The sequence below is a fragment of the Sorex fumeus genome, unplaced genomic scaffold (genome assembly GCF_029834395.1).
Source record: "Sorex fumeus unplaced genomic scaffold, SorFum_2.1 ptg000048l, whole genome shotgun sequence".
Lineage (NCBI taxonomy): Eukaryota > Metazoa > Chordata > Mammalia > Eulipotyphla > Soricidae > Sorex > Sorex fumeus.
In genome coordinates, this window is record NW_026606105.1 from 4,124,132 (window position 1) to 4,150,204 (window position 26,073).

Consider the following 26,073-nt stretch of genomic DNA (forward strand, 5'->3'; position numbering starts at 1 on the left):
GACCAACACCTTCCTGGCCTCCACCTGTGTCTTCAAACTCCCACCTCTTAAAGAGGGATCTCCTTAACAGGACATCCCCAGGTGACAAGTCTGCTCACAACGCCTGCCCGCCTGGCTTGGTCCCATGGTTCTCCTTCCCGAATGTCAATGAGACAGCTCTAGGTTGTCGGGAAGAAGCTTCTCCTTGTGGCCATCCTTCCGGGACGATACTCTCCTTGGGGCTCTGCTGGACCTCGCTTCCCGGATCCTTCAAGGGGCCCCAGGTCCCTCCCATGGCCCCCTCTTCCTTCCTTTTCAAATTTTTCAAACACGATTCAGTTTCCCCATCATGTTGACCTCACGAAGCTGAAATCAAGTTTTGGATCTCTGTCGCCCACGCTCAACAGGAAAAGTCTACAGCCTCGGAGTGGGAGAACGTAAAACCAACCTAGGGCCAAAAGGAAGAGGCAGGAGCACTGTGGGAAGAGCAATCCCAGGGCTGTGGTCAGTCCTGAGTTCTGGGGCTGCTGAGAAAACTGGGTATAGCACACTCTGAAGCTGAGATCTTGGATTGCATCTCAGCCTGTATGTCCTCATTCAGGTGGGAGCGTAAACTGCTGCCTGGAAATCCCTGGTTGTTTGCCCAGTTATCACCTGAACCTGAACTTGCAGTAGCCAAGGAGAACATCCTGGGGCTCTGGAGTCCAGCGGTCAGGGCAATGCTGGCCTCGCATGCGGTTGACTCAGATTCCATCTGGGCACCACCTGTGGTCCCCTGCGCAGCACCGGGAGTGTCCCCTGAAGGCAGAGCAGGGAGGACGCCCACACAGGTGTGGCCCCAAAACAAAGTCGAACACCCTGCAGGGAGACCTGCCGAGTGACCTGAGTGGCTGCCAAGCAATTCTAATAGGCTCGCTCCTCAAGATGCACCCGCCAAGTACTGAAGCCTCTTGGGGACCTTCCAAGGGAGCAGGGAGAAGAGACGCAGCCATGGGTGAGAGAGGCTGCGTCCCCGCTCAAAATCTAACTGTCCAGTCCATGCCTTTAAAGCAAACATTCCTGAGGCTGGAGAGATAGCACAGCGGGTGGGGCTTTTGCCTTGCACGCGGCCGACCTGAGTTCGATTCCCAGCATCCCATGTGGTCCCCTGAGCACCGCCAGGAGTAGTTCCTGAGTACAGAGCCAGGGATAACCCCTGTGCATTGCTGGGTATAACTCAAAAAAGAAAAAAAAAAAAAGAACGATCCTTAAAAAAAATTTTTTTTTAAATTTCATTTTTTTAAACTTTTGTTTTCTTTTGTAGACCCCAAGTCTCAAGTCCCGGAGTCCTTTCCTCTTCTGAAAAGAAAGGCAGGGTGTCTATGGGGCCAGCCAGGGTGAGGAGGCCGGCGTAAGGTCGTAGCACGGACCCTGGGCCAGCCAGATGCTTGGGCAGCAGTAGCCGTGGCCACCTGCCCTGAGCTCTGCTGTGGGAGGGGGGGGGGCGGGGGAGGGCTTCCATTCCTTCCTGTTTTCCTCCCCCCCCCCAACCAGAGAAAACAGGAAGGGGGGAGGGCACCCCCCAGCACAGGGAGGGGGATAATTTTAGAAGAGAATCCCCTGGCAGAGGGAGGCCGGGGGTGGGGGAGGAGTGCTAACAGCCAACCTGACACCCGTACTCAAGGGCGGGGTGGGAGGACGTGGCCCCAGCTCCCGGACACCTGCTCTGGGACCCCACAGAGCACAGACCCTAAAGCCCCCTGCCAGCCACCGGCTACCTCAGCCGGAAGGTGGCTCTCAGCCCACTCCCCTCCCCGCCTCCACTTCCCCTTGCTCCCACGGCACCCCCATCTCCTGTGAGACCTTCCTGGGGAGCCCCTGGCCCTGTGGACACACACTTTTGTGTCCGGCTCTCACCCCTCCACCCCTATGCGCGCGCCCCCCCCCCCCCCCAAATCCCTGCTGGACCACGCTGGCTAAGGACTTCTTGACAGCGTCACTTTTCCAGCCGGATCGCTCTGACGCCTGTCACCTCCCCAGCTGAGAAAGCCTGGTGCTGCCCGCCCGCAGTGTGACAAGGAAGGGACCCAGAGACGCCTGACACAGCAGCAATTCATAGGAGCATTTATTTGGCACCTGATGGCGATACAGCATCCTGGCAGTGGGAAGTGGAAAGGTTTTGTCACCCAAATAGGATACTGATCCGAGCGCGGGGTTTGGAGACGCCTGTCCCAACCCCTCCTTGGCTCACAGACTGAGGAGTGATCAAGCGCCTGGCCCACAACGACGACGACGACCACGGGCCGAGCACCAGGCCAGGCACCGCGGGAGCCAGGAGGAGCCGCCTCGCACGTGACAGGTCCCTGGGAGCTCAGGGAACCGGCGGATCAAACACGGCACGCAGGGACACACAGCGCGAGGACGAACCAGCGTCGGCATCCGCAGGGAAATTTGCCAGTTCTTGCGTGGGCCAAAAGGCATGGACGGAAGCCCTACTGTGTGCCAGGCACTAGGACAGAAGCCCTACTGTGTGCCAGGCCCTAGGGACATGCTGGTGGGCGGGAGAGTCCGGCTCTCGTGGTGTTTCGTGCGTAGTAGGGAACAGAGCAGGGAAGCCAGCGGGCATCTGAGCCGTGGTGAACGCACAGAGGCAATACATGGGACACGGTAATACAGAAACACAGAAGCCAGCCTCCTCGAGTGGCCTGGAAAAGCCGCCGTGAGGGGACATTTGCATGAGACTTGGGCGACACAGGTGGCACCCAGGCCCAGGGTGGGCAGGGGTGCAGTGCAGGACACAAACTCAGACCATCTAGAACCCACCGGGCAGCATCCTGGGGGAAAATGAGCACTTTTCATGGGCCTAGCGGGCAAGGTGGGGTGGAAGCGGGGACCCAAGGATGCTTTTCAGAAGGGCGCCAAAGGGCCAGGTTTCTGGTTGAAAAATCCCCAGGCCCAGACCTGTTGACGGGAGGGGGCAAAAATGGAGTTTTGTGGAGAATGGGCACTGGTGGAGGGATGGGTACTTGATCACTGTATAACTGAAACCCAAGCACAAAAATTTGTAAGTCTACAATCGCACCTCATGGTGTTTCATGAGGTACATGCCTTTTTTTTTGTTTTAATAAAAGTTTTTTAAAAAAAATGAAAAAAAAAAAAAAACATGAATTAAAAAAAAATAACAAAAACAAAGCGGCCTTGGAGAAACAGGCAGGTGTCAAACCCCGCAGGAGACTGAGCAGGCTGCCGGGTGGAACGATCAACGCACACGGACACCGTGTCCCCAGACACGGAGTGAGCACAGGAACGCGGGGGCCCTGGCACCGAGGAAGCGGCAGCGGCACCGGCGGAGATGGCAAGAAGGGAAGAGACGGGAGATAGGGAGGGAGTGGGGAGGAGAAACGAAGGAAGCATTTAGAGCGAGAGACACTTCCCTCAGGAGGGACGGAGAGAAGGCCCCGATTCACATGGGAAAGTCGTTCTCTTATCTGGCCCAGCCCACACCCTGGGCAAGGGTCACTGCAGCGCCCATCCGCGGGCCTTGGGGATCTGATGGGGCAGAGACCTGGACACGCAAACCCTCGGCTCTGCCGAGGGGCGGGAATGCAGCAGCCCTGGGGGTGATCCAATTCCCACCCAGCAACAAAGCCCTGGGGCCGCGCGACACAGGGCACCTTCCGGGAGACACCGAGCCCCCGGACAGCCGACCTAGCGTGTTACAGCAACGACCAGAGTCACCTGCAGAAAGACGCCAGACCCGCCTCCGCCAGGCTCCTCCCCGGGGGGGGCCCAGCACAGTGGGTGGGGGGGCGAGTCCCCACCACAGCGCCCCGCAGGAAGGGCCATCTGTCCCCCCAACACATACACGCATCCCAGTCCCCGCGCACGGGCGGGGAAGACCAATTCCGGAACCAGCAGCAGCGCCCAGAGAAAGGCTCTCTGCGTCCGTGGGCTTCGGGGTGGGTGCCGGGTGGCGCTTCACGTCGGGGGGTGGCCTGGGAACAGGTAGAGGTGGCGGCACAGGGTGCTGCAGTACTCGGACATCTCCTTGCACCGGTGGAACTCGGTGCCCGGGGCGTAGCCCTCGCGCTCCTTGATCAGCGCGTTCACCTGGAGGGGGCGGACGCCAAGTGCCGGGTCAGAGGGAGGGATGGGCGGCTGTGTGTTGGGGGTGGGGGTGGGGCAGGGGCAGGGGCAGGCACTCACCTGGACCAGCATGTCGGCCACGTGCATGTCGCAGGCCCGCTCGGAGAACACCTGCCGCAGGGCCTCCACGTACCACGAGCCGCGCTTGGTGTTACGCATAGCGGCGGTGCCTGTGGGCCGGACGGGACGGGCTGTGGTCACGCGCCTGGCGGGACGCCCCCTGCCCCCCCTGCCTCCGGCACCCGGTACCTTTGAGGCAGGCGTAGCCGCAGATCATGTCGGAGCGCGTGGGCAGCCGCACCTTGAGCATGCCCTCCTTGCCCGGGTCGCCTTCCTCCTCCTCCTCGCACCCGGAGGGCACCGCGCGGCTCTTGCCGTCCTGCTGGTCCACCCCGCGGTCGGTCTCATCTGCGGAAAGGCAGGCAGAGGGGACGGAGGCGTCACTCCCGCGCGTCTCCGCGGGGCCCTGTTGTGGGCCCGCACCGGGAAGAGCTCCCACCGGACGGGGACGGACATCCAGCCTGCAGCCAAGCCAGTGGGGAAGCCAAGGTCACTTCTCTCCGGCCGCGTGCGCACGGCCGCCGTCAGCACAAGCCCCGTGCACGCGCGCAAAGGCTGGTGCGTTGTCCGTGCTGGGAAGACGGGAGAAGCGGGAATGAAACGCGTGAAACAGAACCAAGCGTCGCTGGCGTCCGGGATTCCCCTGTCCAATTAGCAAGTCACCTGAAAGTCAGCGTTTTAATTGCCATGATCACCGAATACGGATGCATGAGTTTTAGTATGGAGAGGAAAGCAAACTGATCGTTAAGTATTACACAGGCACGCTCTATAAAAACCAAAACTCCAAATGTATTAAGAAGAAGAACAACAACAACTCAGCAGGAGCAACTGTTTCCAAGGTGTTTTTACATTTCTAAATAATGAGACTCCCGATTCATCATAGCGGACAATCAAGATTTATGAGAAACTTAAAAGAAGCGCACTTGGGGCTGGAGCAGCAGCACAGCGGGGAGGGCGTTTGCCTTGCACGTGGCTGACCCGGGTTCGATTCCTGAGCACCACCAGGAGTAATTCCTGAGTGAAGAGCCAGGAGTAACCCCTGTGCATCGCCGGGTGTGACCCCCCACCCCAAAAAAATCACATTTAAAACTGGGCGAGAATCTGGCTCTTTTCACCTATACCGTTGAGAAAAAACACTTCGGTTTCACTTTTGCCAGCAGCTGCCCAACAATGCCCTAAAGCACATGACTGGTTCAGCCCTTCTTCCACAGTGTATTTTAATTTATCGTTTGGGAGGAAGGGAGGAGAGTTACTGACTACAGTGCTTCTAGCTCCAGGCCACGTTCCAGAGGGCCACAAAGAAAAGTGGAGCTTAAAGAAGTATGGGGGAGGGGGGAAGGGGGGAATAGTCGGAGTCACCGATCTAGTAAAATTCCCCTGAGCATCTGCCATGTGCCATGCCCGACTGTCTGGGGCCATACATGGCCATGCCATGCCAGGCACAGCTCCTGATCTAAAAAGCCCCGGGCACAGGGAGAAGTCTCGCCCTCCTGGGGCTCACTGCAGGCTGGCAGCCGATCCAGTGTGTCTTCAATTATGGCAACTAAGACAAATGAGCTCACAATGACCATAGGTTACCCCTCGAAGGACCCAGAGGGCCTAAACAAAAGAGCCAGGGAACTCAAGAAAAGGGCCTTCTCTACCGAGACTGGACACTGCATGAGCTCACGTTGTGATCACCTGTTCTAAAGCAGTGTTTGTGGAGTGGGGGTTCCATGCCAGTAGGAAGAGGGTGGGCTCGAATGACCCGGAGGGGTGAAGACAGCCTCGGGAGCAACTGGGGTGGGGGTGGGGGGGGGCATTGGTTCCCCTCCCCCCCCAGAAAAGAGGCGGCTAAGGCAAATCAGGGAAGCCCTCTCCTGGAACCGGGTGAGGCCGAAGTCTTAATCAGCTCTCGAGCTTAAGCCTCAAATCCGTAAATCAATAAATGTTACTGGTCCTTCTCACAACAGTCTTAAGACCTTCTGCAACGTGGTCTAAGCAGATTAATTTCACCATTCATTATTTGTGAAGCGCTGCCTTGTGTCAGGCAGTGCTCTGGCCTGGGGACGCGGCACGGGGAGTTCCCGCTCTCACTGGACTTCCCGTCAGGGCAACGGTTCTGGAAACGACAGATCACCTGCTTCTTTCTGAGGGTGCCGCTGGCTCTGGGCTATTCTTTCCCGAAGTCTGAAATCTCAGCCGTGACTCCAGGTTTATCATCAACGGCATCTCCCTCACGTGGGCAGTCACCTCTCACCCACAAAGTCATCCAGCTTCTTTTGCTGTTTTTTTTGGACCACACCTGGCGGTGCTCAGGGATCACTCCTGGTGGGGACTGACCCCAGGAGGGCCACCTGCAAGGCAGGCGCCTGCCTTAGCCTCCGTCCTATTTCTCCGGCCCCAAGGGGTGCAGTTTCTGATGAGACGCGGGCATGTGCCGTGCTCTGCCTTGCTGTTTTTCATCCCGTTGTGCTTGCCGCATCCTCCTCCTCCTCCTCCTCCTCCTCCTGCCCCGCCTGCTCTACACACCTCTGGACATCTCAGCGCTCTGGTCCAACCTCAGCTGGAGCAAACCACCCCTCTAGAAAACCTTCAGCCCAAACTGCCCCAAGACAGTCCAGTGCAACTACCGAACGTGCAGGTGCTCTGGCATGGGGCCACCCTCAGCCCTTCCAACCAGCACTCTTCTCCATGTCCCTTTCTGTGGCCCCTACCCTGACCCATGCCTGCCTCAGGCCTCTGAGCGCCCCCTCGAGTGACTTCCGTGTAAAGCGGCTGGAATTTCCCGAGGCCCCGCGGGGCTGCTTAGAGACAAGGAGATCTGTGCTTCTGTGACTGCAAAAGGACTCGTGTGTAAGACCCTCAGAAATCAGATCTGGGGGCGGCAGCAGGAGGGTAACGTAACGGCAACGTTCGCCACTTAGATTTGCTGAACGTACTACAAACAAAAATAAACGGACCTGCACGTTTACAAAGCGGCATTAAGGCCAAGGCCGAGCCCCTGATCTGCAGGTGTGCTCTGCGCTCGACTACAAACCAAGCACCCTGCACGTCTGCTCTCATGACCACGCCTGAACACAGGCTGGACCGTCTTCTACGTGTTCCTATCAAGAACGGTCCAGTGGACGGACATCAAGGAGCTTCTCTAACCCGACATGACTTGCCAGGGCCAGAGACCTGCTGTGTCTCCCGAGAGCAGCCCAAACTTCTCTCGCTCTCCTCTGGGGCAGGGGGCGGGGACCTGTCTGGGCCCAGACATGGGAGGCCGCCTCCTAAAGGGACCCACAGCGCATCTGAGAGGCCAGACAGCAGCAGCTTGGGAGAGAGAGGAGTCACGGGCCAGACCCGGGTGTCCGTGTGGTGGTGCCAGCCGGGTTCATACGGGGGAAAGAAGAAAGGAGGCCCAGAACGGAAGTCGGGTGGAAAGAAGCCGGAGGAGGAAGAAAGTGGAACGGAGACAAGACACGGAGAAGGGGTGGGGTGGGGAGAGGGCGAGCGGGCGAGGAACAGGGAGCCAGCGAGAAAGATCCTTCAGGGCTGCGAGAGCGCTGCGGAGAGAAGGCGGAGGCGCCAGGCGGAGGAGGCGCACGGGGCGGGCGGGCAGGCGGGGCAGAGCCGGTCACCCCGAGGGCCGAGCGCTGCCCAAGGGCCAGCACCCCCCATGCATCGGGAGACACTTACAGAGCAAGAGAGGCGGTGGCGGCAGTGAACAGAAGGAGGTGCCCAAGGGGGTCCATAGCACCTGAGAGGAGCAAACAGGACAGTGAGAGCTGGCGGCGGGGGTGGGGTGGGGGTGGGGTGGGGGGCCGCCCGGGAGCCGCCACCACCCCGGGGGGCCCCGGGGCTGGACACTCACCTCCGCGGCAGGCTTGGACGAAGAACATTTTCGGCTTGTTCTGGAGGCTCGGGCAGTTGGCGTTGTCGAAGAGCCGGAACACCTCGTGCAGCTGCCGGGGCGGGGACGGGGGCGGTCAGCAGGGAGAGGACGGGAGTCGCCCCCTGTCCGCCCTGCTTCCCGGGGGGCCGCCCGCGCACCTGCAGCAGTTTGCCGTCCACGCCGTAGACGCCGCCCTCCACGCCGTGGGACAGGAGCGCCACGATGCAGGAGTCAGTGACGCGGTGAGCGGGCAGCTGGGCAAAGCTCTGAAGCTTCTCCTGCATTTCCTGCGAGGGAGACAGACGCCCTCAGCGTGTGCTGCGCCGGTTCAGCGCCAGCCTCTGGGGGGTGAGCCCGTGTGAGACCCTCCCCCAGTGCCACGAGGAGATGAAAGGTGGGGAATGAGTGGAGAAACACCCTTCGAGAAGCTACCGAAAAAAAAAAAAATACCCGACACTGGGACACAGAATCCACAACCACAGGGCACCAACTTTGCTTGCAGCGACGTGAAGAAACCATGTAGGAATGTCCTTGGCCAACGGGAGCGGACCATGGGCCAGCGAACGCTCCAGTTCCCACCCACCAACAGGATCCCACTTTTCGGCAAGAAAGTGTTTATTTATTGTTTATTCTTCTTGTTTATTCAAGAAGCCCCCTCGGGGCACAGACCTACAAGTGGAACTGCAGGGACAAAGGTCTAACAGGAGACCGGCCAGCAGGGCTTGTCTGGGGTGACCTGAGGTGCCCAGAGACAGCGATCACCATGCTGAGGGACGGGCTGATAACAGGGAAGGTTCCAGAGAGGGCCCTGACTCCAGCCTGGGCTCAGAGGCCGGAGACGTCTAGGCCTGACCCCAGGGTCCCTGACTCGGAAACGGTGGCCAGCCCCTCAAGGCTCTCAGGCCCGTTCTATGAGAGAGAACGGACAGTGACAGACGCTTCTCCACAAAAGGAGCGGGTACTAATACTGACTACGGAGAGCAGGGAACAAGGCCCGGCACCTGCACATGAGCATTTGGAATTCGGGGAAGATTACGAGGTTGGTAAGAGGAAGCTGACAAAGCCTGAAGTATGAGCACAGACGTTGGAGAGCAAATTTAGTTAACACTGAACCAGATTCAGTTCCAGGGGTTAAGAAGTTAAGAGAGAATTTTTCCAGAAGTCATGCCCTGTAAGATAGTTATCTGTGAGTACCCGAGAACAGATGACTGGTTAAAGAAGCTTTGGTACATCTACACAATGGAATACTATATAGCTGTCAGAAAGGATGAAGTCATGAAATTTACATACAAGTGGTACTACATGGAAAGTATCATGCTAAGTGAAATGAGTCAGAAAGAGAGGGACAGACATAGAAAGACTGCATTCATCTGAGGAACATAAAGTAACAAAATAGGAGACTAACACCCAAGAATGGCCGAGATAAGTACCAGGAGGTTCACTCCATGGTTTGGAGGCCAGCCGCACACGCTAGGGGAAAAGGCAGCTTAGATAGAGAAGGGAGCACCAAATAAAGGGTGTTGGGAGATTCCTCTCAGGATGGGAAATGCGTGATGAGAGTAGACTATAGTCCGAACAAGAGTGCCACTCAATGTCTCTTTTGCAGACCACAGCACCCAAAAGCAGAGAGATAACAAAAGGGAATGCCTGCCACAGAGGCAGGGTGGGTTGGGGGGATGGGGGGTGGGAGGGATACTGGGACCCGTAGTGGTGGGAAATGGTCACTGGTGGAGGGATGGGTACTCGATCATTGTATAACTGAAACCCAAGCACAAAAATTTGTAAGTCTACGACTGTACCTCATGGTGTTTCACTAATAAAAGTTTAAGGAAAAAAAAAGATAGTTATCTATGTACTTTTACCTTTATCTATGTACTGATTCTGATACCATCGGAGCCCTAGATTCTAGCTAATCCCTAGCCTTTGGCTGGGAGCTGGTGGGTAACCCGTGAATCCTCCGGAACAAGATGCTGTGTTTTCTGTGTGGCTGCATTTCCCAGGGATGACCTGCGCTGTGATCCCCCTGGGTCTCAAAGCAGTCGGCGACCCAAAGACCAAAGCCACAAGACAAAGGGCAATATACCAGTCAAAAAACGGTATCTCAGTTCTTATTAAATGATGAACTGCCATTCTAGAACTAGTCACCTCATGGTGATGATGCGATGGGAAAAGGCTTTGAGGACAAAGAGGAAAATCGACACTGAGATGCCCAGGAAGAGAAATGGGCTGTCGAGGGGGGTAGGATTAGCTGACATGCCACCTTTTGGATGTTGAAATAATCTCCAAAGTCCAAAGGCTGGGGGCGGGGAACACATGGGGGAGTGGAGAGAAGGTTCTTTCTTTTTTTTTGGGGGGGGGGTCACACCCGGCAATGCACAGGGGTGACTCCTGGTTCTGCACTCAGGAATTATCCCTGGCGGTACTCAGGGGACCATATGGGATGCTGGGAATCGAACCCGGGTCGGCCGCGTACAAGGCAAACACCCTACCTGCTATGCTATTGCTCCAGCCCCTTTCAGTTGTTTCTTTACTGTCCAAATAATTACATGACAGAAGCATGGAAGATCCTGAAAGGCCCCAGCGGGAGGACGGCGTCTGTGGAGACGCCTAGCACGTCAGAGCCCATTGCCACTAGAATCAGCTGGATTTGAACCGTGAACAGAGTTTAACTGGCTGTTGTCGCTCTGACTCCTCACTCTGAACCTCGGCGGGGGGAGAGGTCCTCGCATCTCACCCTTCCTCAGGGGTTTGCTGTCCTCTCGCTGCTCGCTATTTTCTCCTCCGCAGACAAACTCGCGCCCGTGAGCCTGACGACCTCAGCGGTGCGCTAGCCTCCACTTTCCATCCCTCCCCCGCATGGCCAGCTCTGGATACCATCTGGCCACTGATCTGTTTCCCACAGAGGCCTTTCCTCTAGCCGGCCAGCCTGTCAGGGCTCTCACCATGTGGCCTGAACCCCCAACTCTTCCTCCCTGCCATGGGTCTCTTTCCCAGCCGTGACACCAATGCCCCATCGTTCCCGAGAGACTGGTGCAAAGGCACCACTTTTATGCCCAGAATCCCTGGCGGTGAGGGCCCCGTGCCCTGCTCTAGGCGGGTACACATGGGGTGACAAGGGCCCCAGCAGGCCACCGTGTGTGGCCCCTGCCCCATCAACAGACTGCCTGGTGCTCTCGCGTGTTGTCGGTCCACTGCATCCCGAACGTCACACAGTGAGCACCACCTGTTTGGGACCTGTTTGGGATCCTGGGGGCAGGCAGCCCCTCCGCCTCAGTGGCTGTGACCCTTTCGGGGGCCAGCTCAAGTTCACAGCCGCCAGGGACCTTCCCTCGCACACCCGCCCAGGTGACGCCTGTCTCTCTGGGCTACTGTGGAAGCCGGTCTCCAACTGTGCGTGGGCCTTAGGGGCTTAGGGGACCAGCTTCCCTCTCTGGGGGGAGGCCAAGACCCCCTCGTCTAGGTGAGGCCCCTGGCAGTCAAGGGCGGACACTTGACACGCCGCTGACTGCTACGGGAGAAGCCACCCTCCCGCCCCTCACTATCAGGGGCTCAGAATCAAACCACAGCGACGACAAACGCAGACCAACGTAGCGTGAAGACGTGAGACGCTGACAGGCTCTAGAACCCGCAGCGAGTTCAGCATCAACACGGTGTGCGGGGGGGGTAGGCCGTGCAGGTGACTCTGGGTTGAGTTTTACCCACCGGGCTCCTCGCCCACTCACAGCACCACACTTGGGAGACCACGACACAACGAACGCCTGACCCAAAGGAGGAGGAGACACACGCCCAACCAAAAGGGGGAGGCCCGAACTGCAGGAGAAGACCGACCCCACGCCCTGAGTTTTCAAACAGGATGCCCTCTGCCGGAAGGAATCGCCTGCTGAGGAGAATGTGTTCTTTGAATAGATGTTCAACGCCAGGGCCACTAGGGTCACCTCCAGCCGTGCTCAGGGGCGGCGCAGAGCGTAGGACAGGGGTTTGAATTCAGGTCTGGAGTGTATGTATGCTCTATGCACCCCAGGCCACCTCAAGGGTTTCATCTGGTAAAGTCATCTTCGGAATAAGAACAGCACCCCAGTATCCACCACCAAGAAGTCAAAGTGGCTTCTGGATACATTTTCCTCAGCGGGGAAATTGAAGAGGGAGTTTTGTTTGAAAACGGAAGGACTGGGATTTGTCTTTCCTTTACCATTTGCTTGCTTCGAAGAAAGGTATGTTTACCTCTTCTCATGGGCTCTCATGTGAAACTGGCCAAAAAAAAAAAAAAAAAAAAAGCCTGAGAAGGAAAACACTGAGGTACAGACTGAGGAAACTGGCCTTACCAAACAGGAATTAGTCCAATAATTTCTATTGCAATTAGAAGCTCAACCAGGAAACAGACATGCAGAACAAAGACAAAACAAAGCCAGCCCCTACTTCAACAGATTCACGTCCATCTCCAAGAACCTCAGTTTTACCTCGACGGCCCCAAAGGCAAGTTTAGGAAAAATAAGTTACCATTCTGGAATGGCAACTCAGAGTCAGGATGAATTTACCGGTAGGCGGTTATCAATTCCTTATCAGAAATACTCAAGTGCTGGCCTGCAGAGACAGCACAGCAGGGAAGGCACTGCCTTGCCTGTGGCCAACCCAGCCTGATCCCCAGTACCCCATATGGTCCCCTGAACCCCAGCAGGAAGGATCCCTGAGAGCAGCGCCAGGAGTAAGCCCTGAGTGCAGCTGGGTGTGGCCCCAAATTAAAAATAAACAAACAAAACCCCAAGTGTGATGCAAAGTGCAACTGAGTAGCTGAGGCTGATAGGGATAACCCATGATAAAGCTAGTTCACTCAGTCTTCCTTGATGAAGAATAAGGCACTTCTGGGGGCAGGAGCAATAGCACAGTGGGTAGGGCGTTTGCCTTGCATGTGGCCGACCCGGGTTCGATTCCCAGCAACCCATATGGTTCCCCGAGCACCGCCAGGGGTAATTCCTGGGTGCAGAGCCAGAAGTAACCCCTATACATTGCCGGATGTGACCCAAAAGAAAGCACTGTAGCACTGTCCTCCCGTTGTTCATCGATTTGCTCGAGCAGACCCAGTAACGTCTCTATCGTGAGACTTGTTGTTACTGTGTTTGGCATATGGAATACGTCACGGGTAACTTGCCAGGCTTTGCCGTGTGGACAAGATACTCTCGGTAGTTTGCCAGGCTCTCTGAGAGGGGCGGAGGAATCAAACCTGGCTCAGCCGGGCCGGCTGTGCACAAGGCAAACACCCTACCGCTGCACTTTCCCATACGTCCATTCCTTAAACTGTCACAAAATTATATGTACAAGGACAATTCTTGCAAAGCTTTACTTGAGTTTTTTTTTGGGGGGGGGGATTAGGGGTCCTCCCAGTGGACCCCTCAGGGGAGCCTGGGGACCACTCCCGGTGACAATCTGCCAATAAGGTTGCTAGTTGCTCAAGGCTAGGGCAGAGGATGCCACAGTGCTTGGGCTCTGTCGTGCCAGGGCACACTGGGGCAACAGCCGGCAGAGAGCTCAGGGGCAGTGCAGTTCAGGGCTTTGAACTCGGGTCTGAAAGTGTGTGCTGGATGCACCCCAGACCACTTCAAGGATTTCATCCGCCGAAATCATCTTTAGAATACTAACTTGGGGCTGGAGTGATAGCACAGCGGTAGGGCATTTGCCTTGCACGTGGCCGACCCGGGTTCGATTCCCGGCATCCCATATGGTCCCCAAGGCACCTCCAGGAGTAATTCCTGAGTGCAGAGCCAGAAGCAACCCCTAAGCATCGCTGAGTATGACCCAAAAAGAAAAAAACAACAAAGTAGAATACTAACTGCCCCTAAGTATCAACCAATAAGTCAGCATCTTATGCAGCCTGGTCACCTTCATCTTTTCCAGCTGCCTGGCTCAATCTCACTCAACCTCACTTCCTGAGCGACAAGCACCAAGCTTCTGAACACGTGAATGTGAGAGCTCAACCCTGGAGTATTAGTACTCGGAGAGAACACAGCTACCCTAAGGAATCAGTAACGAAGCCCCGGAACTGGCTCTCGTTTTCTTTCCCGGACTGCAAGGTGAGAGGCAGAAGGAGCAAAGGAAGTTGAGCAGGGGAAGAACTACAAGAAGACCGAACCCGCCAGGAAGAGGGGCAGCGGGTGGCTCCTGCCGCGGGTACCTGTGCAGTCTGGTCAAGCAGGACATGGACGCTGTAGCCCAGGAGCTTGAAGAGGGCGACGAGGGTGCTATGGTCCACATCCCCTCCGGAGCGGAATTCCAGATCTTTCTCCCCGGTGAAGTGCACGTTACTCAGCACCAGCGCCAAGCCCCGGGGCCGAGACTGCAGCCTGTAGGCCTGGGGGAGGGAGGCCAGTTAGAGCCGAGGGGGGGGGGGTGGCGGGCGGGCAGAGACCAGCTCCCCCGATACAAGATACTGAAACGCGCGTCACGCTCATCACTCCGCCAGGACGGGGCAGAGCAGTGTCGGGAAGCCATCCCGACAGCGCTGACTTTCTGAGGAACAAGGCGGCAAGGAGAACGCAGCGGCAAACCCGGTGCCAGCACGCAGGACAGTCTCGCTCCCCAGCCCCTCCCCAGCTGCTCGGCACGACTCACCAGCTGCCAGTGCGTCTGATAGAACTCGGGAGTGCAAGGCTTCACCTGCAGGCTGGGCGGACCGTCTCCGTTGTCTAGGGAGTGTTCCACAGCATCTGTGGCACAGAGAGCCCACCAACTGGTACCCAGTCTGTGGCACGCTGCCAGCACTTCAGGGACCACTTGCAACGGGACCTGAAGGGAGCTGGCTGGCGGGTCACGAGGGTCTTCATAGACACTCGTCTTCCTTACTCCCGTGATCCGAGTAACCCACGAGAGAAGAGAATCTCTCCGCTTCTGCGCACCACTGATCCTCTGCACATAACTGCACGGAAAACCCAGAAGCTCAACTCACTGATTGACTAGCGGACCGTTAAGCTGCTCACTACGCTAATCAAGCCACAGGCTGGCAATGTGGAGGCTTTTCTTATTTATAGAGGAGACAGGCCAATGGCATGCAGGGAATTTCCTGAGTGCGCAAGTTGCTCCAAGGTTTAACTGCCATCAGACCATCGTGTGTGATGATGGGGAGGCAATGGGCCCGACTGACATCCCAACTACCTAGCGTGCGACATCCCCCCTACATAATGGGACAAGGGAAATACTTCTAATATGAAGGTTGCTAGGTTTAGTGCTAGGACCAAGTCATGGAAAGGAGTCAGTCTGGTTAAGGAAACTTGGTACATCTATACAATGGAATAATATACAGCTGTTAGGAGAGATGAAGTCATAACATTTTCTTATAGGTGGATAGACATGGAGAGTGAAATGAGTCAGGAAGAGAGGGGCAGACATAGAAGGACTGCACTCATTTGTGGAATATAAAATAACATAATATGAGACTGACACCCAAGGACAGTAGAGACAGGGCCAGGAATATTGCTCCATCGTTAGAAGCCTGTCTCATGAGCTGGGGGAGAAGGCAGCTGGAATAGAGAAGGGATCACTAGGTCAATGATGGTTGGGGGGATCTTTCAGGATGGGAGATGTGTGCTGAAAGTAGATGAAGGACCAAACTCAGTATCTTTTTTGCAATTTGCAATCTCAGTATCTATATTGCAAATATGACCAAAAGTTGAGAGTATGGGGGAAACTGTCTGCCATAGAGGCAGGCGGTGGGGTGGGATGTGTGTGTGCGTGTGGGGGGGGGGGGGATACCGGGGACATTGGTGGTGGAAAATGTGCATTGGTGGAGGGATGGGTGTCGATCATTGTATGACTGAAACTCAAACATGAAAGCTTTGTAACTGTATCTCATGGTGATTCAATTAAAAAAAAAAAAGTCGTCAGTGTGTGAGACCCCACTGGCCCATCCATTCTCACCTGGAGACAGGCGGAGCTGTTTGTTAGGGGAGCAGGACTCGCACACGGGGAAGGGGAAGTTCCGGTCGTAGTCACAGCTCAGCTGCAAGGAACAAGCACCCATGAGGCCTGGCTTCCGGGAGGTGGCCCGGGCCAGGGGAAAGGGGGGAACGAGCGGTCCCCGCCGTGCACCAGCTCCACATACATTTCTGGGGCTCGGGACCGGGGGGAGCAGGTGTGGGAGGTCGGCCAGGGTGGAGAGCAGCAGCTCCTCCAGGTGGCTCTGCTTGGTCTCCCGCAGGGCCCCGCAGAAGACTTCAAAGGCCTGGGGACCCCTCTTGGGTAGCAGGTTGAGGAGTTCCACATTCTGGCTGAAACTGCCCGCTTTGGCCTAGGGGACAGGAACAGAGTGTGAGTGCCCGGTCGCCCGCCCGCCCATCATTCCGTTGCTCCAGCTGCCTATCCTGGGATGTCACCATCTGTCTCTGATAAGGAAATGAGATGCGGTGAAGGGATGGGATGGGGTGACTGGTAGGGAGAAGGGTTTTTTGTTTGTTTGTTTGTTTGTTTTGCTTTTTGGGTCACACCCAGCGATGCACAGGGGTTCCTCCTGGCTCATGCACTCATGCACTCTGGCCCGTGCTCAGGAGACCTTATGGGATGCTGGGAATTGAACCCGCGTCGGGCCACGTGCAAGGCAAACGCCCTACCCTCTGTGCTATCACTCCAGCCCCGAGAAGGGCATTTTCATGTCTCCAGCCAGGCTCCGTTCTCCTGGGCCCGCCTCATCACCTGCCACTCCTACCGCGACGGCCAACTCCGTTCCTGGGCTTCCCCGTCGGGTATACCTGAATGAGCTCCCTCATCTCCAGGGTGATGACGTCCTTCTCGAGGAGGTGTTCTAACAGCTCACTCAGCAGCAGCTGCTTGGCCAGCACCACGCGATTCTTCTTGAGGGCCTCCTGATGGTCAGGGTGCATGCCGCAGGGTCGCAGCGTCCTGTGGGGCGGGGGCAGGGGGAAAGGCCGTCAAGGAGAAGGGCCTGGCCGGGAAAGCGGCAGGAAGAAGACAAAGAGCTGGCCCAAAGAGCCAAGGCCTGCTCCTGGGAAGTCCCCACTCCTGGGAAACATCAAGCGAGGACCTGTCAGTGCCAAACGGAGCGGGCGGGAATGATGGGTCACTTTTGTGGCTGTTGTTCTGGGACCATTCCCAGTGGTTCCCTGTGACCACGCTGGGTTTGGTGTCTGGGGGACCCTGCGGTGCTGGGGATCGAAGCTGGGCTTCCTGTGTGTGCTCTATCATCCTAGTCGGACACATAATTCTTTGTGAAGAATGTTCGACTTCAACCATCTTCTGAGACGAGTTGTCTGACTATGGAAAGGATGTCTCATGACAAAAGTAATACATCGAAGTCGATGTATGTTTGTGAATAGAAAACAGTCCTCTGGCAAACCTATTGAAGAATTAGTCCAGAAAACATTTCACACTATTTACCTGGGCTTTGAAAGCAGTATACACTCTGGGGTTCAGTGGGAGAGCCACCTGTGTGTGGTCTTGGGACAGATTCCCCGCTACACACACACACACACACACACACACACACACACACACACTAAATTTTAAAATAATCCTGTGTAAGGGATAAAATTTAAAAAATAAATATAAACGTAAGTCAACTGGCAGATTTTAAGTAGAAAATAAATGAAACAGAAACACTCTAATCTTTTATAAATTTTAACTGTGGCTCAGAAATTTTAAGTTCTCACGACGAGAAACTGATGAGACCTCTGTCCTAAGACAGGATGTCACAGGAAATGACTATCAATGATGAACATAAAATAACCTGAAATTGCTTAGAGCACAGAAAGCCTAAACTACTACTTTGGTAATTCAGTTTACAAGGGCTACCTGTATTTCAAGGATTCCTTAGTTCTGCAATGAGTTGAACAGAGATCAACTTTTATGAAGAGAAAGAATCCTAGTCCTGATACATATCATTTGTGTGCTGGTTTATATAAATCCAGAGCTTCCCACCCCACTTAATACCCGACAACACTGAGGTCCTAATGGCAGTCAGAGAGGGGTAACCGCTTCATCAAGCTTATAATTTGAAAGCCAATTTTAATTCGACATATTTAAAAACACATCCTGATTTCAAAGATGTTACAGTGGGTATATACAGGGGTCAGAATGAATGAAATACCATACATTTATAGAAATATGCCAGCTCAACAGTGGGTCAGAGATTTGTAGTGTGAGGGAAAAGTACAGTAGGCACTTGGTTCACTCAGGTTCGGCACCCAGCACCCCCATTTGGTCCCTTAAGCCCCGCAAGGAGTGATCCGTGAACATAGCGCCAGAGTAAGCCCTGAGTCTCCTTAGGTGTGGTCCCCAAAAGAGGCAAAAGAAGAATCCTGCAAGAGCTCAAAAGAGAGCCACAAAACAAAGGGAAACTTAATGGTCAGCAAAATATTCTCCGGCCTGACAGCAAACCAGCTTTGGTTTGATGGTGGAGTTTGGCTCTAATAGACAAAAATTCCATTTCACCTTCGTGCTTCTGCTCTATTTTTCCTTTTCTTTTTGGGTCACACCCGGTGATGCACAGGGATTACTCCTGGCTCTGCACTCAGGAATTACCCTTGGTCACACCCGGTGATGCACAGGGGTTACACCTGGCTCTGCACTCAGGAATGACTCCTGGTGGTGCTCGGGGGACCATATGGGATGTTGGGAATCGAACCCGGGTCCGCGGAGAGCTAGGCAAACGCCCTACCCTCTGTGCTATAGCTCCAGCCTTTCTGTTCTATTTTAAACCTTCCTCTCACCCCAAACCAGTCAATAAGGACTAGGACAAAAAAAAAAAACCTAAAGAAATGCACTCCACCCCCCTTGGGGTGTCCACTTGGAATACTTCCAAAGTGGGCCAGGGGGTGCCCGAGAGGGGGCTCGGGGTCCCCCATGCACATCAGCAGGTCCCACTCGGCACGGCCTCCACCTCCACAGCCGCTGCGGGAAGGGAGGAAACCAGCACAATGCCCGGCGGCAGGATCCGGGCCAAGGAAAGGGCAGGTCTCTACTCCGGTTTCGAGGCCGAGTTTCTCCTGAAAACTTTCTCCTCCCTCGGTTGCCATGACGCCGGGCGGCTTTGCCACGCGGCTTCCTCCAGCTCTCTGGACTGGATGCCCCATGCACTCCGGTCCCAAAGAGAGCCTCGCCCCTGCTTCTTCCCCTCTCCTCCAACACTCCCCAAGCCACAAAAGCACGCCCGGTGACCGAGCGCTTTTCCGAGCTCCAGGTGTGAATTTTTTTTTCCCCCAAAGCAGGAACACAACTCGGTTGCAGCTGCAAATACGTCATGCACGACGCCCCCGACACGCCTGCACCGAGGCTCCCGCGTGCAATTCCAGCAAAGCACGCCCCGCACCCACCCCCCTCCCCAGCCCTTCTATTCTCTCTCCCCCAGCATCACCCGGACCGGTAGGACCAGGTTGGGAAGGGGCGCAGGGAAAAGTCGCAGAGGGAGTTCCTGGGGGAGTCGAGGTGGGGGGGCGTGCTTCTGCCTCCCGAGTTCTCCACCCAGCTCCGGGGGTCGGCCCCAGGAGGCTTGCCAAAGCTATGCTGGGCGGTGCGATGAGTCAAGGAGACCCCTCCCACCACCACCACCTCCACCCCCACACCCCGGGATCTGTGTCAAAGCACCAGCGTCGATCGATCGCTCGGACCGTGTGCACGTTGCAGCCGCTGCAACGCGGGGCGCGATCGGCGGGCTCCCACCCGCACCGCGTGCACCCCGGCCGGAAGCGCCAGGTCTGCGGTGGCGGGGGGAAGGGGGGCTCGGCGACGCTCAAGGGGGCGGGGGTGGGCGAGCCCGGAGAGAGGGAAGAAGAGGAGGGGCCCGTCGCTGGGCCTGGCCCGGCAGGGGCCCCGGGGGGCTTCCGGGGCGGGGGGAGGTTGCAGACAGACAGACAGACACACACATACACACACACACACACACACCCGGGGTCCCTCCCGCACTCACCTGCGCCCCCTGTCCGCAGCCATCAGCCCCTGGGGCGGGAGGGCGGGCCGGGAGGCCGCGCGCCGCGACGCCATGGCCCGCTTTTCCCGGGCTCAGCGCGCACCGCCCACCGGCCCACCCAACCCCGCGCGGCGCTCAGCGCGCCTGCGCCCCCGCCTCCGCGCAGGCAGGCCCCGCCCCCGTTGGGCGCGCGCAGGCGCAGAGCCCTCGCGGTGGGCCGCGCCGTCCAATGGGGTGAGAGAGCGTGCGGAGCGGAAAGGGAAGAGGCGGGGTGAGGACGGGGCGGAGGAGTGCGGGAGGAGGTGGTGGTGGGGAGGGGGAGCCTACGGAGGAATCCGATTGGTCCCGCCGACGGAGGAATCCGATTGGTCGTCGTTTCCCGCGGAAAGCCCGGCTCCCCGCCCCGGCACCGCCCACTCGTCCCCACCTCCGCCAATAGGAAGAGCTTGACCCGGGAGGGCGTGGCCGCGTGTTCGGGTGTTATTGACGTGGAACTGGGGCACCCGGGAGGGGAGGGGAAGGGGGCGTGCAGTGCTGGAAAGAGAGCGGCTCGGCAGTGGGACGCACCCCCCCCCCCAGCACCCAGTTCTGAAACCCAGCAGCATCTTGGGAAGTGGGACCAGGAGTGGAACCCCAGGGTGGGCCTGGAGCGAATAGAGAGCGTGCAAGTGGCTCCAGTTCTTTGTACTAGACGAATTGTAGACGGTCCCCTGGATACTCCACCGCCCCACGCCAAGAAGCTCACGTTTTATTCACAAGGTTGGAAGTCCTTCCTCCTGCGTCCCACTAAACGGAGGGTCTGGGGCTGAGGACTGCTCTCATGGGCACTGCCTGATATATAGCAGGGGTCGACCCTCCATCGGCCCTGTCGGTGGCTGTCCCCCCAACCCCCCTCAGCTGCCCTCAGACCACCCTATTTGCAGGCCTACTGGTCTCCCATTTGGTCTACACCAGCGATCTTCAGCCATTTCACACCTTACAGACCAGCACCTGTCCTGCACGCCCGTTCAGGGGCCGGCAATAATAACCAAGGCAGTAATCCTATGGTTTCCAATCCCCCAACAACCTGCTGACAGGTGGGTGGGCTTGTGGTTGAAGACCACCGTCTACACTAAGTCTTCCACCTGCATATCATGTGTACCAAGACAGGTATTGAGAGATGTGTGGATAGCCTGGCTCCTTAAGGCATTGTAAACTAAAGGGTTTTTAGAATGGAAACAGTTGTGTTCAAGTCCTTCTCATGCTAATTAGCAGTGTAGCCCTCAGCAGACTATCAAACTGAGTCACCAAGTTCTCATGTTTCAAAAGAGGTTAATCGTACCCACAAGGCTGGGTGTACAAAGGGGCAAAGTACCTGGAACAGAAGCAACATAGCTGTTCCTCAGACGTCATTTCTTTTTATTCTTGTTCAGCTTCTTTGTACCACCTCATCATCTTCAGTTTAATCCTGGAAATATCAGATAGGGGGGAGGTCACTGAATGTCACTGTCGATCCAAAATTTTGCCATTCACAGCCCAACTGGGACGTGTTTATTGCGGAGGGAGTCCTTTTTTAGATGACAGTTCTGGAATTCACTCGCTATATCCCAGTAGAAGCGTGTCCTGACACATAGGTGGTCCTGAGAAATGTTGGCCAAACGAACAAGTGGTCTGGTGCAGAGAGATGGCATCCCGGGAAGTCATTTAAGGGGGTGCCCAGTTGTTTTCATAGAAAACATCATCATCGGACTGCCCGAAGCTGACATCGTAAGCAGGAGGCGGGGTAAGAGGCTCCACTGTGGGAATCACTCCCAAGTTCTGCATATCTGAAGCCGTGGACAGAGCACGCGGTACTCGGAGCCTGATGCTGGCCGGCGCTTGTCGGGCGCTGCCTCTCAGGGTGAGAGACCCCTCAGACACCACTTGCCTTGGCAGCCGGGCTCTCCTAGGGCCCTCTGGAGGGCGGGACCCTCCCTCCTCAGGTCCTGGGGGGATAATAACGCTGCAGTAGGGGGGTGGAGGATCTGATCGTTGGGGCTGGGTTTGGGATTCCAGCACTGAGGCCTCGGCGTAGGTTGGCACCTCAAAGACTTCGTTGTCCCTGTGGAAGGAGAAATCAGGTCATGGTGGGTGTCTCGGAAGAACCTCTTTCCTCTCTACTACAAAAGCCCCCTCCAGGGTTCCCTGGCTCTTCCCTTCCTCTGCCAGGGACACCCAGGGACAAGAAAGTTGAGACTGTCTTCCCGGGATGAGAGGGTCCCCATCTCACCCTTGAGTCCTGGCCATCCCTTTACTCACCGTGCAGTGCTCGAGTCCCCTGGACTCTCGGTCTGCGTTGATCGGAGCCCCCATTCCAGGAAGCAAGCCAGGAGGCCGGCCAACATGAAGCAGCCGCCCAGGGCGAGGAAGAAGTGGGCAGTGTGGGCCATGTCCGGCCGGATGCCCAGCAGGGCCAGTCCCAGGGAGACGGAGGCGCAGCACAGGTAGAGAAGCGGCTTCCGCAGTCGCCCCCACCACTGGCTTGGCACCATGGCCCCGCCCGGGGCGCCTGCAAAAAAAGACCTACAGCTCTCGTGCCTAAGTTAGCATTCGGCATCCCAACTGGGTCAGATTGCAGAGGAACCTCGCCAGGCTCCTTTGTTGGGGTTTCAGGTTCTTCGGTCTCAAATGAAGGGACACAATGCTGGCAGGGTCCCCAGTGTCTCAAATAAAGGGACACATTGCTGGCAGGGTCCCCAGCGGCCTCCTCGCTGGGGTCAAGATAGATAGAGTCGCTGAGAAAGCTGCTGAGTCCCAGCCCTCAGGCTGGCTCAGGGGTGTGGCGCCGCCTGCCAGCCCTGTTCCCTCTTCCCTGGAATTTCTTTCCCCTCCAGCCCTGTTTCTGCATCTTCCAGGACCCAGTTCTGGCCGGCCTTGTCTCCTCGGCTCACCTGCCTCTCTGGAATCCAGGTGCGGGGGCATCCCCTGCTCTCCTCTCTTTCTCTCTCTCTCTCTCTCTAGTATGGCTTCCACTGGATTTCCATCCCTACCTCTCCAGCCAGAGACAGAGCCTCAGTCTGACCCTGTTGGGAGAGAAAAGCAGGGAGATAGAACCTTCCATCCCCTCTCCCACCCCCATACTCCCGTTTTCTCCAAGGAGTCCAGGGTGGAGTTGGAGGAAGACCGTGCCCATTGGGGCTGCAGAGTACACTGGAGGGCACTTGCATTGCCTGTCACCGACCAGGGTTCAATCCCCGACACCCCGTATGATCCCCCCTGAGCCTTGCCAGGAATGAGCCCTGAATGCAGAGCCAGCAATAAAGCCCTGAGCACAGCCGGGTGTGGCCCCCAAACAAAATACAACAAAGGACCGTGCTCACCCAAGTCCCAGGAACACACCTGTAAGGGAAGGTCACACAAACACCTGGGCAGGACACAGAGAGGAGATAACTCCTGGCTTCCCTCCGCCCCATGTGGCCAACGGTCCCCCGCCCTCCGTTGGCCCTAACTAGAACTCACATTTCATGTTTCCCGCACGAAGGGGCTGGCTGGTAGGCTGGCGGTAGAAGCCTTTTCTTTCCTCTGTAACTCTGTGACATCACTCAAGCAAGCATGGGCCACCCCCCCACCCCTGCCCAAAGTGGCCTGGCAGGTGTTCCTTGCTGGAGTTCTGCTCCGCAAGGAGGCGCAGGCTTCAGCACGGGGTCAGACGCAGCCTGGCACCCCACCTCTGATCCCGTGATCCTCCCTGCCTTGTCTCAGCCGTCTCTCCCTCACCGGTGTCCAGGCAGACTCCTGAGAGAAGGCTGGGGGGACCGGGAGGGGGAAGAGGAGGAGTCCACCGGCCCCTCCTCCCTCCTGCCCCAATCCCTCCTCTCTTGCCCAGACTTCCTCCTCCCCTCACCCCTCCAGGCTGTCCACTTCCTGTCCCACCTTGATTTTTCTGGATTTGGCTCACTGCACTCTCCCCTATCTCCAGCCTGAATGAGAGCGTCCAGCCCCATGATCTCTGTTCTTCGGCCCAGAGTTCAATCTCCTTCCCTTCCTCCTTCCGCCCAAGGTCTCAGTCTCCTGAGCGGCTTCCCTAGATTTCCAGAGTCTGTGTGTGGTGCCTGGCGGCAGATGCCCGGGGTTTATTTCACTTCTACAGGTCACACGAGTGCTTTGCACACATGCTGGGCTTCTCCCTGGTCACCACGGGAGGGTCTGCTTCTGGCTTCTGGGAACTTGGGGTTTCTGGCTTACTGGGCAGATGGTGCAATGAGGCTGCTCCGAGACCCGTTATCTCTCTCAATTCTTCTAAAGGCCCCTTGGAGGCGATGCCACTTTGGGGTCTGTCTCCATAGGGGAGTCTCGGCTGCCTTCCCGGCCCATCATGCTCTTCCGTGTATAGACCTTTCTCCCACCGTGAGCGACTTCAGCGACTCTTTTCTGTCATCTCTGGATTCCTGGGACTCACACAGTGCTTGCTAAGCAGAGCGACATGCTTTTCCTCGAAGGGTGCCCCTTCGCCATGTCTCACTACACACCACAGAGGCAGGACCTGGCCCTCAGGTCTGCGTCAGGCAACCAGTGTGGATGGAGCAGAGCTGGGCGTTACAGGACTCTGCAGCCGCACCGAGAGAGGGCTGAGAGGGCTTGTTCCTTCAGAGGCTCAGTGATTAGACGAAGAGGAAGAGCAAAGACTGGGATCGCACCCAGGGACAGCGTGGGGGGGGGGAGGATGCCTGGGTTTGCTGCAGCTCCTGTGTGTATGTTTGTGTGTGTGTGTGTGTGAGAGAGAGAGAGAGAGAGAGAGAGAGAGAGAAAGAGAGAGAGAGAGAAAGGGAGGGAGGGAGGGAGAGGGGATGAAGAGAAAAGAGGGAGAGAGAAAGAGGGAGGAAGAGAAGGAGGGAGAGGGAGACAGAGGGAGGGAGGGAGGAAGAGGAGTGTGGTCTGCTGTGTGGTGGTGTGCTGTGTGAGGAATTAGTCTGTCTCTCTGACAGAAAATAGGCAGGGAAGTACTCAAGGCTGTGACGGTAGAAAGGAGCGTGTCTCCATAAGAAGAAGGAAATGGGGTAGAGAGTAGGAGGCCTAGTTTTTAGCTCAGTAGTTTTCTGCCCTTTTCACACATGGGAAAACAGAAAACTCCTATTTAGGAGACACGATTTGCAGACCACGACGACAGAAATTAAAAACCCCACTCTGACAGGAATTGTTCAATAGTCTAACTAGGTGACCCAGGCCGACCAGGTGTTCTGTCGCTGTATCTTTTTTGGCAAGCTGACAGGAAATCTCTGTGGACAGACACACCTGGCAGTTGAAAATCACTGGCTTCTGTCACAGGGAAAGGCTGGCTGGGATCCTAAGGGTTTTTCTCCACAGCTAGTGGTCTGAAGAAGGAAATTGGCCTAGAGTTGGTGTATGAGGCAGGAACCACTGGTTTATATTTCAAAGAAGTGGATAGTAGGTGGTGGGCCTGACTGAGGTTGGGGTTAGGCTGAGGAAGGGGTCCTTCCTGTGCACCATGAAAAAAAGGTCCAACTTCTGGAAGAGGCAAGACCCCTGGAGTTTTAGGCCTTGTAGCTTAGGTGACTGAGCAGAAGTGAGATTTGTTATCAGAACTAGATCCAGTTCCAAGAGGCCAGACTGCTAACCGGCTGTACCCTCCCATACATTCTCTACTCTGATTCTCTTAAACTTTTTTCCTTTTTTTGGCGGGGGGGGGGGGGGTGTCACACCTGGAGATGCACAGGGATTACTCCTGGCTCTGCACTCAGGGATGACTCCTGGCAGTGCTCGGGGGACCATATGGGATGCTGGGAATTGAAACCAAGTTGACCTTGTGCAAGGCAGATAGACACAGTGAGTAGGGCATTTGCCTTGCATGTGGCTAACTCGGGTTTAATTCCAAGCATCCCATATGGTCCCCCCCACCCCCCCGGCCCCGTAAATGCCAGGTCATTCATGCAGAGCCAGGAGTAACCCCTGTGCATCGCCAGTGTGACCCAAAAAACAAAAACAAGCAAACAAACAAAAAATTCCATTTCTTAAAGCAAAAGATCACAAAATATTTAGAAGCTGAAGGGGGAAAAAAAAGCGAAAACAAAAAACCCTAGGGTCTCAGCATCTTAACATGACCATTTTGAGTTTCTACATGTTTCTTTAGTTTGTTCCCACAGAAGCCAGAAGAGACTTTCAGCTGGGT

General features: G+C 56.4%; 2 protein-coding genes across 3 annotated transcripts; both read right to left on the reverse strand.

Moving 5' to 3' along the window:
* Nucleotides 1-3,932: 3,932 nt before the first annotated feature.
* CASP2 (caspase 2) lies at nt 3,933-20,075 on the reverse strand. Of its 2 annotated transcripts, XM_056123884.1 has the most exons (11): nt 19,929-20,075; nt 16,756-16,906; nt 16,113-16,298; nt 15,929-16,010; nt 14,627-14,721; nt 14,190-14,366; nt 8,182-8,310; nt 8,003-8,093; nt 4,354-4,512; nt 4,165-4,274; nt 3,933-4,068 (listed from the first exon to the last, which is right to left on the reverse strand). In XM_056123884.1, the coding sequence occupies exons 1-11, from the start codon at nt 20,000-20,002 to the stop codon at nt 3,937-3,939; spliced, it is 1,386 nt and encodes a 461-aa protein (XP_055979859.1). In that variant the 5' UTR covers nt 20,003-20,075; the 3' UTR covers nt 3,933-3,936. The 2 variants fall into 2 exon arrangements, with proteins under 2 accessions (XP_055979859.1, XP_055979860.1); XM_056123885.1 differs by lacking the exons at nt 3,933-4,068; nt 4,165-4,274; nt 4,354-4,512 and adding an exon at nt 7,824-7,888.
* Nucleotides 20,076-21,611: 1,536 nt separating this feature from the next.
* TMEM139 (transmembrane protein 139) lies at nt 21,612-22,442 on the reverse strand. Its single transcript, XM_056123890.1, has 2 exons — nt 22,206-22,442; nt 21,612-22,008 (listed from the first exon to the last, which is right to left on the reverse strand). The coding sequence occupies exons 1-2, from the start codon at nt 22,436-22,438 to the stop codon at nt 21,612-21,614; spliced, it is 630 nt and encodes a 209-aa protein (XP_055979865.1). The 5' UTR covers nt 22,439-22,442.
* Between the last annotated feature and the right edge of the window lie 3,631 nt (nt 22,443-26,073).